The sequence below is a fragment of the Schistocerca piceifrons genome, chromosome 1, assembly GCF_021461385.2.
Source record: "Schistocerca piceifrons isolate TAMUIC-IGC-003096 chromosome 1, iqSchPice1.1, whole genome shotgun sequence".
Taxonomy (NCBI): Eukaryota; Metazoa; Arthropoda; class Insecta; order Orthoptera; family Acrididae; genus Schistocerca; species Schistocerca piceifrons.
This window is the reverse complement of record NC_060138.1, coordinates 830690401-830704942: the sequence shown is the minus strand read 5'-3', so window position 1 is coordinate 830704942 and position 14542 is coordinate 830690401. Positions and strand designations below refer to the sequence as shown.

Sequence of the window (14542 nt, the reverse complement as noted above, 5' to 3'; positions counted from 1 at the left end):
ATTCCATTGTTATCTACAATATTTTACGCTCATCAGGTTGTGTGGGTGAAGGACTAAGTTGTTATCTCTTCCAAGACTCCAACCAATATGATTATAGTTCTTTGCATCAGTCTGAAGTTTTAACGTAAGCTGTTACCCTATAACAAAATTACAAAGTTGGGAAGTCATAGTGTGCGTGCCCGTTAACAATCAGTAACAAACGATAGCAGAAATTTATGTTCCAAAGTGTATTGGCCATTAATATTTCACCTCTTAAATCTGATGTAGCCTTCTAACATTATTTATTGGAACAGGGAACCACACTACATTACCTCCTGAAGATTAATGTTACCAGATTACTGTCCGATGGATATCGTGGGACATCTATGTGTCAACAACGAACTCTAAATCAGCTGGGAGACCAATCCTTCCAATTAAAGCGATATCATTGACAAATCAAAAAAGGAATTACGAATACTTCTAGTTAGACACACCGTGCAGATTACCACAGTTCCACGTGTAATACAAAGCAAATTCCACCTTATGGTTTCATTCACCATTTGTTCCATAGTTCATTTTGTCTTCACCTTTGGCATGTTGATTTCCTAATTTCTTAAACTGTTAAAACCACTCTTATATTTTGAAACATTCAAAAAATCATCAAAGCATCAATTTCATTCTGCAGTTGTGAATTGTAGGCTGAAACAATTCTCCGAATTATTAATAAAATAAAGTATACAGAAAACAGCACACGTAAGAAGAGGATGAACTGTCTTTTTTTCGTTCACTGTTGAAGCCATTAGTCGCCAGTGCACTAGCTGCTACAATCAGTGCAAGAACACGCACTACATTAAGACAGGTAGCAGGCAGCAATCCACTACCATACACACTTCCACTGATCTGTTAAAACATTATGACAACTACCCACCGCGACGTTGGATGCCACGTGGTGGCGTTGCGGGCATGTGATGCAGTAACCAAAGTATGTAAGAGGAGCAGACATGGAAGCTCCAAATGCGGAAATCCATTCAGCGACTCTGACAAAGTGCAGAGTATTATTTCCTACGAGCCTATGAACACGTATCTCGAAAACGGCGAAGCTGGTCGCATGTTCACCTGCTATTGTCGTGAGTATCTATGCAAAGTGGTAGAGGGACAGTGAAGCTATCACTAGGGATTGGGCAGTAGATCAATGAAACTTGTCACCTGGGCGGATGAATCGCGTTTCTGGCTATACGAGGTCGAAGGTCGATGGTGGTCTCCACAAACACACTCATCCAGGCGAACGCAGCTCGAATCGCGCACCGTGCACGGACGCAGTATTGTGTTATACACACGTTCTCTTGCGTTTGCATGGGAACGGTGGTAGTAACTGAAGACAAGCTGATAGCTGCAAAGCACCTGCATCACTTCATGCTTGATGTCTTCCTCGATGCTGATGTCATCTTTCTGAAGTACAATGTCCGTGTCTCGGAGCCAGCACTGTGCTATAGTGATTTGAGGAGCATTATAGTGAACTCACATTGATGTCTCGACGACCAGGTTCGATTAATGTAAATCCTATGGAACTGATCTGCCTCCCTATCAGGCGCCATCATCGAGTACGCAAATCAGTGGCCCATTATTTATGCGAATTACATGACCTGTCCGTGGATATTTAATGCCACATACCTCCAAAAACCTACCAACAAACTGTCGCATTTCTGACAGTTGGTATACAATTACTCCATCCCAGGCAAGCATTCTGAGATGTACTGGCAAGTAAATTTATTTCTTTGTTTCGTGATCAAAACAAATTAATAATGTATTTGTTTGTTTTGGTGCGTGTAGTTCCCAGTTAATCTCTTTTCCCTAATTTACTCTGTTCCCAACTCGCAGCTCAGAAATGATTAAAATGGCTGATACGACAAAAGGGATTCCACATACACTACTGGCCATTAAAATTGCTACACCAAGAAGAAATGCAGATAATAAACGGGTATTCATTGGACAAAAATATTATACTAGAACTGACATGTGATTACATTTTCAAGCAATTTTGGTGCATAGATCCTGAGAAATCAGTACCCAGAACAACCACCTCTGGCCATAATAATGGCCTTGATACGCCTGGGCATTGAGTCAAACAGAGCTTGGATGGCGTGTACAGGTACAGCTGCCCATGCAGCTTCAACACGATACCACAGTTCATCAAGAGTAGTGACTGGTGTATTGTGACGAGACAGTTGCTCGGCCACCATTGACCAGACGTTTTCAATTGGTGAGAGATCTGGAGAATGTGCTGGCCAGGGCACCAGTCGAACATTTTCTGTATCCAGAAAGGCCCGTACAGGACGTGCAACATGCGGTCGTGCATTATCCTGCTGAAATGTAGGGTTTCGCAGGGATCGAATGAAGGGTAGAACCACGAGTCGTAACACATCTTAAATGTAACGTCTACTGTTCAAAGAGCCATCAGTGCGAACAAGAGGTAACCGAGACGTGTAACCAATGGCACCCCCTACCATCACGCCGGGTGATACGCCAGTATGGCGATGACGAATACACGCTTCCAATGTGCGTTCACCGCGATGTCGCCAAACACGGATACGACCATCATGATACAGTAAACAGATCCTGGATTCATCCGAAAAAATGACGTTTTCCCATTCGTGCGCCCAGGTTCGTCGTTGAGTATACCATCGCAGGCGTTCCTCTCTGTGATGTAGCGTCAAGGGTAACCGCAGCCATGGTCTCCGAGCTGATAGTCCATGCTGCTGCAAACGTCGTCGAACTGTTCGTGCAGATGGTTGTTGTCTTGCAAATGTCCCCATCTGTTGACTCAGGGATCGAGACGTGGCTGCACGATCCATTACAGCCATGCGGATAAGATGCCTGTCATCTCGACTACTAGTGATACGAGGCCGTTGGGATCCAGCACGGCGTTCCGTATTACCCTCCTGAACCCACCGATTCCATATTCTGCTAACAGTCATTGGATCTCGACCAATACGAGCAGCAATGTCGCGATACGATAAACCGCAATCGCGATAGGCTACAATCCAACGTTTATCAAAGTCGGAAACGTGACGGTACGCATTTCTCCTCCTTACACGAGGCATCACAACAACGTTTCACCAGGCAACGCCGGTCAACTGCTGTTTGTATATGAGAAATCGGATGGAAACTTTCCTCATGTCAGCTCGTTGTAGGTGTCGCCACCGGCGCCAACCTTGTGTGAATGCTCTGAAACAAAAAAAAATTCTACATAAAAGCCGCCCGACAGGGGACAGCAAAGCAAAACATTAGATATCTGGCGCCCAGCTTACTGATGTTGTAGCCTTCAGTCGAGGTCGGGTTTTATGCCGCTGTCCGCGATATTCTGTCTTGTGCAAGCCACATCACCGCTGCATAACTACTGCAACCTGGTTTGATGCCGCTGTCCATGTTATTCTATCTTGTGCAAGCCTCTTCACCTCTGCATAACCACTGCAACCTACATATGTTTGGAAGTGCTGACGGTATTTTACCTATGTCTCCCTCCACAATAATCCAGCATAGGGTTGACAAAAGTAAATACAACAATGTGTGCATATTTATTTGCATTAAGTTCTCAAAAATATGGTAATAACAGATAAATTACAGCAAAAGTAATCGAATCTAAACCAGTTATGAATGAAATTAATTCCTCCTTATAAACAGAAAAAATATGTAGAAGACAAAATTAGGATAGTTATACAAAGTATGTTGCTCTACAAAGCAGAGATGTAGATAATGGTGCAGAGCAATCGACACATAACCACTTGGATTTTAATTTCATATACTAGATTGCACGAAAGTCCACTGGGAAAGCAAGATGAATGCCGATAAGAGGGAGACACGATATCTAGGTATTATAATCCTAAGAGAGCATACAACTGCACCACTCGCAGAATCACCCAGTTGTGCCGACCCATGTGGAGGGAAACTTGAGACAGATGTGAAAGCAGCCGGAGCAGTACTTTGTTTAGTGGGAGAGAGAGTAGAAAAGCCGCAACAGCACAATTGGTAGCGTGCACCCACTTTCAGATGATGCAGTATTCATCTCACAAATATGCAGAACAATAGCGCTTGCTTTTGGCAGGCCACATCCAAGGGTGCCTGTCGGCTGATGACCAGAGACCGGGAAGAACTTCTTTTGTAGGAGACCTCAGCAGGACGTCAGACATGGGCTGTTGAGATAGCATCTTAGAAAGTTTAACAGGAACAGAAAGTTGGGACTTCTTTTTACTGAGTGAGATGCCAAAACCAAACCGGGTGACGCAAAACTAAACAAAAGTTTAAAAGAACACAAAGACAGCTCCTGTTGGTTCAAATCTAGGAGCCGGACTAGAGTGTGTCGAGTGTCCTTACAGTTATGTCACCGTATGGGCCACCGCACGAACGTATGAAGAGACAGAGAATAAAATGTACACACTTTCGGAGTCTCAACAATAACTGGTTTTTCAAGTGGTTCACCACCTGAAATCTGACTAAGCAAGGAAGGCCAGCATCTTGCAAGATATCTTACTGGTTGGCACTCACAAGAATCACTATTGCGCCTGTCTAAATTATCCAACGCAAAAACCATAGAGCTAAAAGTTTTCACTGTCGGAAGCGCTCTGCAGATAGTCACTTCTCTACTAGACTTAATTTCTAGACCACACTTCTGCTTCGACGTCGCACGTTTGGGATGAGAGGTTCTCATCCAGCTGAGGTAGGATTTAAGCTTTGGCAGAGACGAGCTGTTGGTGCTAAGACAGCGATTGTTTTTGCAGCCACCTCTGCTGCCACTTGAGACTCTAAATATGGTGACCCACAGCCGCAGCAGAGAAGCGAACTGCAGGGAGAAGCAAAATTTATATAAAGACGTTCAGTAATTCAAATTTTAATTTCGAGGAATTATTTCCAGTTAGAAGCTCAATAGGCTTTCATTTCCAGCAGTACATGGACACGCAAATCCTTTTGTAGTATTTCCTATCCATATCTGTACTAATCAACAGCAATAACAGTCTGATCTCCATGGAAGTAAATATTGTGTTTAGACAGGCGTTAAATTTGATTTCTGTTCCAGATCCGTTATCCACGTTTGCAACGTTATTACTTTTTGCTTTCAGTAATCATTAAATATGGCCGGCCGAAGTGACCGTGCGGTTAAAGGCGCTGCAGTCTGGAACCGCAAGACCGCTACGGTCGCAGGTTCGAATCCTGCCTCGGGCATGGATGTTTGTCATGTCCTTAGGTTAGTTAGATTTAACTAGTTCTAAGTTCTAGGGGACTAATGACCTCAGCAGTTGAGTCCCATAGTGCTCAGAGCCATTTGAACCATTAAATATGTTTTCTTCTGAGATGCCAATAGTTACAGGCAAAGAGATAAAGACTGTAATAAACTCAGTTTACAGTAATCATTGCTTGATTTCGTAGTCAGGTGCCTTTCTTAATCATTGATTTGATAGCTGATAATTTACATTTCTCAGGTATTGCAGGGTCAAATTCATTTATTTAGTTAAAGTCTCAAATTAAAAACCCACATCTACTCCACAGGCCAGAAATCAAACTTAGAATCCGTAATATAGACCAAGACAGAAATAAACAAAACATGTAATGGAAGGAAGAGGAATCCAAGAACGCATATGGCTACACAGGTGTACTTCGAAAAGAGGATACGAGAAATAGTCTATAGGGCTACAAAAACCCGTAAAATGAGAAGTATGCGAGGAAACAGGAACAAGGAGCAAGGCTAAGTCAGAGCCAGTAGACATAGTTGTTTAGCATATGACTGACAACGGGCAGTGTGGCGACCGTGTTTGCTGGTGTTGTAGTCGCCAAGGAATGTGGATGGATTGCTGAGACGCAAGTAGGCAGCTAGCATTATAAATTTTTGGTACAACTACTGTTACTTCAATCACGTAGAGGCTAACGTGTTCCTGTATTAAAAAAAGAAACAAGTTGTGAAGAAGGCCAGTCAAATAAGTTCGTTACGGTGACTGAGAAGTAAGGAATTTGGTTTTACTCATTTAAGCATCTAACTATCTTTTTTCAGTGTGAAGTACCTGATAAAGCTGTTTAGTGTTTGCAGAATAAAGATAAGACTGAATTGAATATTTTCGTCGGTAATAATCAACATTGCTCTTTAGTTATAGGGTGCCAAAGTAAGTGAATGATATTATTCGGACTTACCTTTGCATAGTGCACTCCAAATAGAATATTATTACTGCAGTATATATATCGATGTGTTCAAAGTGTATTCAGCATAGCGTAACACATAAATCATGAACGAAATTACAGGACTCAGCACTTAGTATAAGGTACCGCTTTGCCCGAGATACATCTATTTTGAGACAACATTGACTTAGCTATTGTAGTATGTTGTTAGTACATTGAAGTACACATACATCAAGACTATTCCTTCTATTATATTTTGTCAGAATAATGATAATTTTGCAGTTGAAGGTCTAATCAAGCAAGCATATTCAATTTAATCAAAGCTACTCTCGGCAGCCTCAAATGATGTTTCCAGACTCTTAAGTTAGGAAAATGATAATAAATCGTAACTGAAGCACTTCCCCGTCTCTGATGATCGTACTGTTTGCTTCCAGCGCAAATGAACTTCAGCAACTATTGAGGAAATAATAGAGCTAGTTTGAAAATCAGTTAAAGCAAGATTAACATTATACATAAAGAACACAAAGAAAATAGCACAAATTAACAATGAATCCATAGCAGTTGGAGATTTTTTATAGTTAGGGCAGTTGAAGACAAAGAACGGATCGGCAGGGAAAAAACTAAACTCGGGAGTACAAATCTCTTTGAATTATTGTGCTTAGGCCGAATATACAATATGTCCCAAAAATATGTGTACATTATTTAATTTCCCATAACTTCAAAATTTATTGACTGGAACGTCTCATTGTTAGTAGTTTATCATTTTTTTGTTCTGGTAGTCGCCGCAGAGGCGTTGTTTTGCTTTGTTACATGATAGTAGCCACATAAGAGTTGTTATGCTTTGTTTTCAGCTACATCGGTATAGATGGCTGGTGCAAGGCTGACAGCCGGTGAAACAAAGTCAGTTCTGACGTGATAGATTATGTACGAAAATATTAATGAATTTCAACCCTAATGGCGAAATGCGTTTTAGTCAGAAGCACTGACACGTGCACTCTTTCGAGACAAATTTTGTGTCGAAGGCTTCGTTACCGATGCACCTGCGCAACCTTGAAGAACAGCAAGTCTGTGCTGTGTTAGAACAAGTGGTTCGCTTAACAAAGAAGTCTGTGAGACAGCGTGCCCGTGAAATCAAGGTGAGTCGCTTAATTGTTCAGCACATTTTGAAGACTGCGAAGTTTAAGAGCTAAATACCTAGACGACTGAGAAGTTTAAGTAAAAAAATGATCGGAGGGCGTTGATAGTCGAGAAGCCCCATCCGGGGATTTCGGCCGCCAGGTGCAAGTCTTATTTCAGGCGATGCCACTTGGGGCGACTTGCGCGTCGGTGATGGTGGCAACACAACACCCACGAGCGGAGAAAATCTCCAACTAGCCGGGAATCGAACCCAGTCCCGCCTCATGGTAAACACGTTACCACTCAACTAAGCAGGCTGACACAGCATAGTAGTGTGAGTGCTTCAGTGACATGGTAGGCAACAAAAAAGTGTTTGCGGAGATGATTGTGCACTCTGAAAAGGCGTCATTTAAACTCAATTCTAGAGTAGATCTTGTCTGCAGGGTCGCTGCGGATCCATACGTCATTGTGGACAAAGCGGTGAATTAACTGGGGGTGAATGTTGGGTGTGGGCTATCTTATCTGGGCTTGATTGGGCCGTTCTTCTTTGTCGGCATAATTATAGGTGAGGTGTACCCAGAGAAGCTTGAGAATCCATTTTACCTGCTGTCGGTAAGTTGTATGGAAACGAAACGTTTTACTTTCAATAAGATGGTGTCCCTCCCCAATATCATAATTGATTCAGGGGGTTTATTATTGTCATTTTTGTTCTTGTTAGGGTGGTCTTCAGTCCGAAGACTAGTTTGACGCGGCTCTCCGTGCTGTTCCATCCTGCGCAAGCTTCTTCACCTCCATATAACTACTGCAGCGTACATCCATCTGAATCTGCTGACTATTCATCTACGGTTTTTAAACCGTACACTTCCCTCCAATACTAAATTATCAACCGATCCCTTCTTTTGGTCAATATATTAGTGAGATTGGGTTAGAATCTGTAAACTCATACAAATACTTGCGTGTAAGTCTTAGTAGGGACATGAAGTGCAAGGATCATATAGGCCCAGTCGTGTGTAAAGCATTTAGCAGCCTTCGGTTTATTGGTGGAATGCTTGGGAAATGTATTTCGTCTACAAAGGTAATTGCTTACAAATTACTCGTGCGACACATCCTAGAATATCACTGAAATATGTGTGTCGTGTACCAAACAGAACTAGCAGGGGATATTGAACGTATACAGAGCAGGGCAGCACGAATGGTCACAGGTTTGTTTGACCCGAGAGAGAGTGTAACTGAGATGTTGAAAGAACTGAACTGGCAGACTCGTGAAGATAGACAGAAACTATCCCAAGGAAGTCTACTAACAAAGTTCCAAGAACTGACTTTTACTGTAGGTATATACTTCAACCCCCAACATATCGCTCACATGGGGGTCGTGTGGATAAGATTAAATTAATTACAGCACGCACAGAGGCATATAAACAATCATTTTCCCCCGCTCCATATGTTTGTGGAATGGCAAAAAGCTCTAATAAGTGGTACACTGGGAAATGGAGGGGTATCTTTTGAGAGGCCAGACAAACGTGTTGTCCCTGAAGAGGAGCAGCGGCCTTCTCAAGTAGATGCAGGGGCAACAGTCTGGATGATTGACTGATCTGGCCTCGTAACATGTGGTTAAAGGATGATGGCGTCCCCTTGGGTAAAACTTTCCGGAGGTAAAATAGTCCCCTTTACGCATCTCTGGGCGGGGACTACTCAGGAGGACGTCGTCATCAGGAGAAAAAAAACTGGCATTCTACGGTTTGGAGCGTTGAACGTTACGTTCCTTAGTAGGGCAGGAAGGTTAGAAAATTTAAAAACGGAAAAGGATTGCGTGAAGATACAGTGGGAATTTGTGAAGTTCAGTGGCAAGAGGAACAGAACTTTTGGTCAACTGAATGCGGGGCTCTAAATACAGAGTCAAATACGGGTAAGGCAGAGTAGGTTTCACAATGAATAAAAAGTAGGAATACAGATGAGCTACTATGAACAGCATAGTGAACCCATTATTGTAGCCAAGATAGACACAAAGCCCGCACCGACCACAGTAGTACAAGTTTATACGCGAACACGCTCTGCAAAAAAAATGGTTCAAATGGCTCTGAGCACTATGGGACTTAACTTCTGAGGTTATCAGTCCCCTTGAACTTAGAACTACTTAAACTACTACTCGAACCTGCGACCATAGCGGTCGCGCTGTTCCAGACTGTAGCACCTAGAACCGCTCGGCCACTCCGGCCGGCCACGCTCTGCAGATGAGGAAGAAATTGAAGAAACGTATGATGAGATAAAAGAAGTCATTCAAATAATTAAGGGAGAGGAAGATTTAATAGTAATGAGGGACTGCATTTCGATAGTAGGAATAGGAAGAGAAGGAAAAAAGCTATACAGCCTTCTTAACTTGAACTTTAAACTACGCTTCCACCGACAATGAACCTTTTCCGTCCATTAATTTCGAAGTTACAAGCAATTAAAGTGTATACATCTTTTTAGTACACTCTGTATATTTCATAATCCTATTTCTGATGTAGTGAGTGCGGAAAGCTTGCGATCTGTGTGTTATCGGTTTTGTTTATGACAAAGGGCTTTTGATGCGGCCCACTGAAAAACTGAGAGTTCCTCAGCTATCAGTAGAGAGATGCATGATGGGAACTACTGGGAGAGAGAGAAACGCAAACGAATAGAGCAGAGAACAGATTGGGCTGAAAGATATAATTGTGACTATGTAGAAAATTAAGTGGAGATGAGCAGGGTATGTAGACAGGTGAATGGATGGCAGATTGTTTACGCGATAAGAGTGTTACAACTGGCTGCTTTTTAGTTACGATAGCGTAACTGAATATGTTGTAAGGGTTTAAATAGGGAGTTCGATATAGTACAAAAGTTTCTAGACTATTACTGTGCTCTTAGTGACGGGTACAAAACAACCGAGTTGTAGTTGAAGAAGGCTGTGGTGCGAAATTACGTACACTTGTGTCCATTTCGTTATTCAGGATAGCAGGTCAGATTTCAGGTTGTACGCAACCACCATACATAGTTGTAGAGATGTTGTTGATGTGGTGGTCTTCGGTCCGAAGACTAGTTTGATGCAGCTGTCCACGACAGTTATCCTGTGTAGGCCTCATCATCTCCTAATAAGTACTGAGGCCTATATCTTTCTGAATCTGCTAACTGTATTCGTCTCTTGGCCTCCATCTATAATTTTTATCCTCCAAACTTCCCTCCTGTATTATATTGGTGATATCTTGACGTCTCAAAACGTGTCCTTTTAAACGATCCCGTGTCTTAGTCACCTTGTGCCATTAATTTGCGTTTTCCCTAATAAGAAACAGTACTTCCTCCTTAAATACTATACCTACCCACCTAATCGTTAAGATTCTTATGTAGCATCAATTTTCAAAAGTTTCTATTCTTCTTTTTTCTGAACTGTTTGTCGTGTATGTTCCACTTTCATACCTGGTTAGACTCCATGTAAATATTTTCAGAAAAAACTTCCTAGCAAGTTTATATTAGATGTTAACAAATTCCTCTTTTCAGAAGCATATTTCTTGTTATAGCCAGCCTGCATTTTACACTGAGGGCACAAAAGTCGTGGGATACCTCCTCTTGCGCGGCGTACTGCAGCAACTCGACGTGGCACGGACTCAACAAGCCATTGAAAGTGTTCTGCAGAAATAATGAGCCACGCTGCCTCTATAGTCGTCCATAATTAAGAAAGGGTTGCCGGTGCAGGATTTTGAGCACGCACTGACGTAACGATTACATCCCATAAATGTTCGATAGAATTCACGCCGGATGATCTGGGTGGCATAATATTGCGTTCGAATTGTCCTGAATGTTATTCAAACCAATCGCGAAAAAATCTATTATGGCGCATTGTCATCTATAAGAATTCCATTGTTGTTTGGGTACATGAAGTCCAAGAATGGCTGCAGTTGGTCTCTAAGTAGCCGAACATAACCATTTCCAGTCAATGATCGGTTCAGATGGACCAGAGGATCCAGTCCATTCCATGTAAATACTGCATTATGGAGCCACAACCATCTTGCACAGTGCCTTGTCGACAACATGGGTCCATAGCTTCATGGGGTCCGCGCCACACTCGAGCCATACCATCAGCTCTTTCCAGCTCAAATCTGGACTCATCTGACCAGGCCACGGTTTTTCAGTCGTCTAGGTATCAACCGATATTGTCATGAGCCCAGGAGGGACGTTGCAGGCGATGTCGTGCAGTTAACAAAGATACTCGCTTCTGTCGGCTGCTGTTATAAGCCATTAACTCCAAATTTCTCCAGTTTCCTTAAGGATACGTTCTTCGTACATCTCACGTATATTTCTGCGGTTATTTGACGCGGCTTTGCTTGTCTGTTAGCAACTTCTATTTTACGCAAAGGCCACTGATGTCGGTCGTTAAGTGAAGGGCGTCAGCCGCTGCGTTGTTCGTGGTGAGAGGTAATGCCCGAAATTTGGTATTCTTGGCACACTCTTGACACTGTGGATCTCGGAATACTGAATTTCCTAACGAGTTCCGAAATGGAAAGTCGTATGCGTCTAGCTCCAACTGCCATTCCGCGTGCAAGGTCTCTTAATTCCCGTCGTGCGGCCATAATGACGTCTGAAGCCCTCTCACATGTATCATCTGAGTATAAATGACAGCTCCGTGAATGCACTGCCGTTTTATACCCTTTTGTACGCGATATTACCGCATATCGGTACCGCATGACTTTTGTCTCCTCAGTGTATATCCTGTCTATTTCGGCCATCGTCAGTTATTTTGCTTCCCAAATAGTAAAATTCGACTACTACTCAGATCCTGATCTAATTCCAGTGTGATTTAATTCGACTAAATTCCATTATAGCGTACTGGGACATAGAGCCAGATTTTTATTTTTCGCTCTCATGGGATTTGTTTGGATAGCTCCGATGGCAAACTTCATTATGAACGAAAACAGACTGAGATTCGGGCAACCGATATCGTATACACTTTCGCCTTGCGCGAGGAACCCTGTATTGACTAAGTTGACCATTTTTGGACTGAAGGCAGCCAGTGCAGTCTTACAGAAGAGGCGTTACTACTCGCCAGCGAACTGTAGGTTGAGGCTGGTGAGCTTTATTTGCTTGAGCTGACAGAGCGTGACAGTCGCTACTCGGGTGCGGCCTCCTCGGCGGCCTCCCCCTCGCCTTCCGCCTCCGCCTCCGCCTCCGCCTCCTCCTCCGCCGCCGACGGCACTGCTTCCCCATCGCTGTCGCTGCTGGACTCTGCCTCCACGGGCGGCTCCTCGCCCGAGCCGCTGGCGTACACGACGCGCACGGTGTTGGTGTGCCCCGAGCCCGACCGCCAGCCGCTCACCAGCACCATGGCGTCGGCGCGCCTCACCAGGCCGCGGCCCTTGGCAAAGCTGATACCGAACTGGAAGCGCAGGTCCGTGTCCTGCAGCCAGTCCTCCAGCGGCGACGAGCAGTAGTGCAGCGGTATCACCGCGCGCCACATGTTGCTCTGCCGCGCCACCTGCCCGCACATTACCAGCAAGCTCTACAACTTGCCTCGAGAATCGTGGCTGCAATCTACGTACGCGACCTCAGAAAGGAGGATAAAACGGTATGGCCCAACGAAATTACTACCTACTATAGAACTTGAGACTGCTTATAAAGATATATCGTCCAGACGATGTCCAGTTGACCCCATATATATGTGGGTGGGAGGTGTGGAGGAGCCACAGCCTCTTGGCACCTAAACCGCAAGGACTTGGCCTGAACATGGAGCCACAGGACCATAAGGATGCCCCTCCCCTCCTAAAACATTTACTGTATATTATACGCCTGAGCAGTGGCTGACTGGACATAGACCAAGGGCATATTACTGGGGTACAGCAAAAGCAAACGTTAGGCCCACAAGGTTCAATTTTGGGTCCACTCCTATCCCTTACCTATGTGAATGACATTGCACTTACACTACAGCCCATTAAAATTGCTACACCAAAAGGAAATGTAGATCATAAACGGGTTTCCTTGGACAAATATATTACACTAGAACTGACATACGTTTACATTTTCACGCAATTTGGGTACATAGATCCTGAGAAATCAGTACCCACAACAACCACCTCTGGCCGTAATAACGGCCTTGATGCGCCTGGACATTGAGTCAAACAGAGCTTGGATGGCGTGTACAGGTACAGCTGCCCATGCAGCTTCAACACGATACCACAGTTCATCAAGAGTAGTGACTGGCGTATTGTGACGAGACAGTTGCTCGGCCATCATTGCCTAGATTTTTTCAATTGGTGAGAGATCTAGAGAATGTGCTGGCAAGGGCAGCAGTCGAACATTTTCTGTATCCAGAAAGGCCCCTACAGGACCTGCAACAAGCTGTTGTGCGTTATCCCTCTGAGTTGTAGGGTTTCGCAAGGGATCGAATGAAGGGTAGAGCCACGGATCGTAACACATCTTAAATGTAACGTCCACTGTTCAAAGTGCCGTCAGTGCGAACAAGAGGTAACCGAGACGTGTAACCAATGGCACCCCATACCATCACGCCGGGTGGTACGCCAGTATGGCGATGAGGAATACACTCTTCCAATGTGCGTTCACCGCGATGTCGCCAAACACGGATGCGACCATCATGCTGCTGTAAACAGAACCTGGATTCATCCGGAAAAATGACGTTTTGCCATTCGTGCACCCAGGTTCGTCGTTGAGTACACCATCGCAGGCGCTCCTGTCTGTGATGCAGCGTCAAGGGTAACCGCAGCCATGGTCTCCGAGCTGGTAGTCCATGCTGCTGCAATCGTCGTCGAACTGTTCGTGCAGATGGTTGTTGCCTTGCAAACGTCGCCATCTGTTGACTCAGGGATCGAGACGTGGCTGCACGATCCGGTACAGACATACAGATAAGATGCCTGTCATCTCGACTGCTAGTGATACGAGGCCGTTGGGATCCAGCACGGCGTTCCGTATTACCCTCCTGAACCCACCGATTCCATATTCTGCTAACAGTCATTGGTTCTCGACCAACGCGAGCAGCAGTGTCGCGATACGATAAACCGCAATCGCAATAGGCTACAATCTGATCTTTATCAAAGTCGGAAACGTGTTGATACGCATTTCTCCTCCTTACACGAGGCATCACAACAACGTTTCACCAGGCAACGCCGGTCAACTGCTGTTTGTGTATGAGAAATCGGTTGGAAACTTTCCTCATGTCAGCACGTTGTAGATGTCGCCACCGGCGCCAACCTTTTGTGAATGCTCTGAAAAGCTAGTCATTTGCATATCACTGCATCCTCTTCCTGTCGGTTAAATTTCGCGT

General features: G+C 44.2%; 1 protein-coding gene across 1 annotated transcript in view; it reads right to left on the bottom strand.

The window, feature by feature from the left end:
- The window catches only part of LOC124775440 (pyruvate kinase-like), a 147876-nt gene that overhangs the window by 36644 nt on the left and 96690 nt on the right, over window positions 1-14542 (bottom strand). Inside the window, exon 6 of the mRNA XM_047250276.1 lies at window positions 12428-12742. Coding sequence (XP_047106232.1) covers window positions 12428-12742 — 315 coding nt within the window. The remainder of the gene's footprint in view (window positions 1-12427; window positions 12743-14542) is intronic.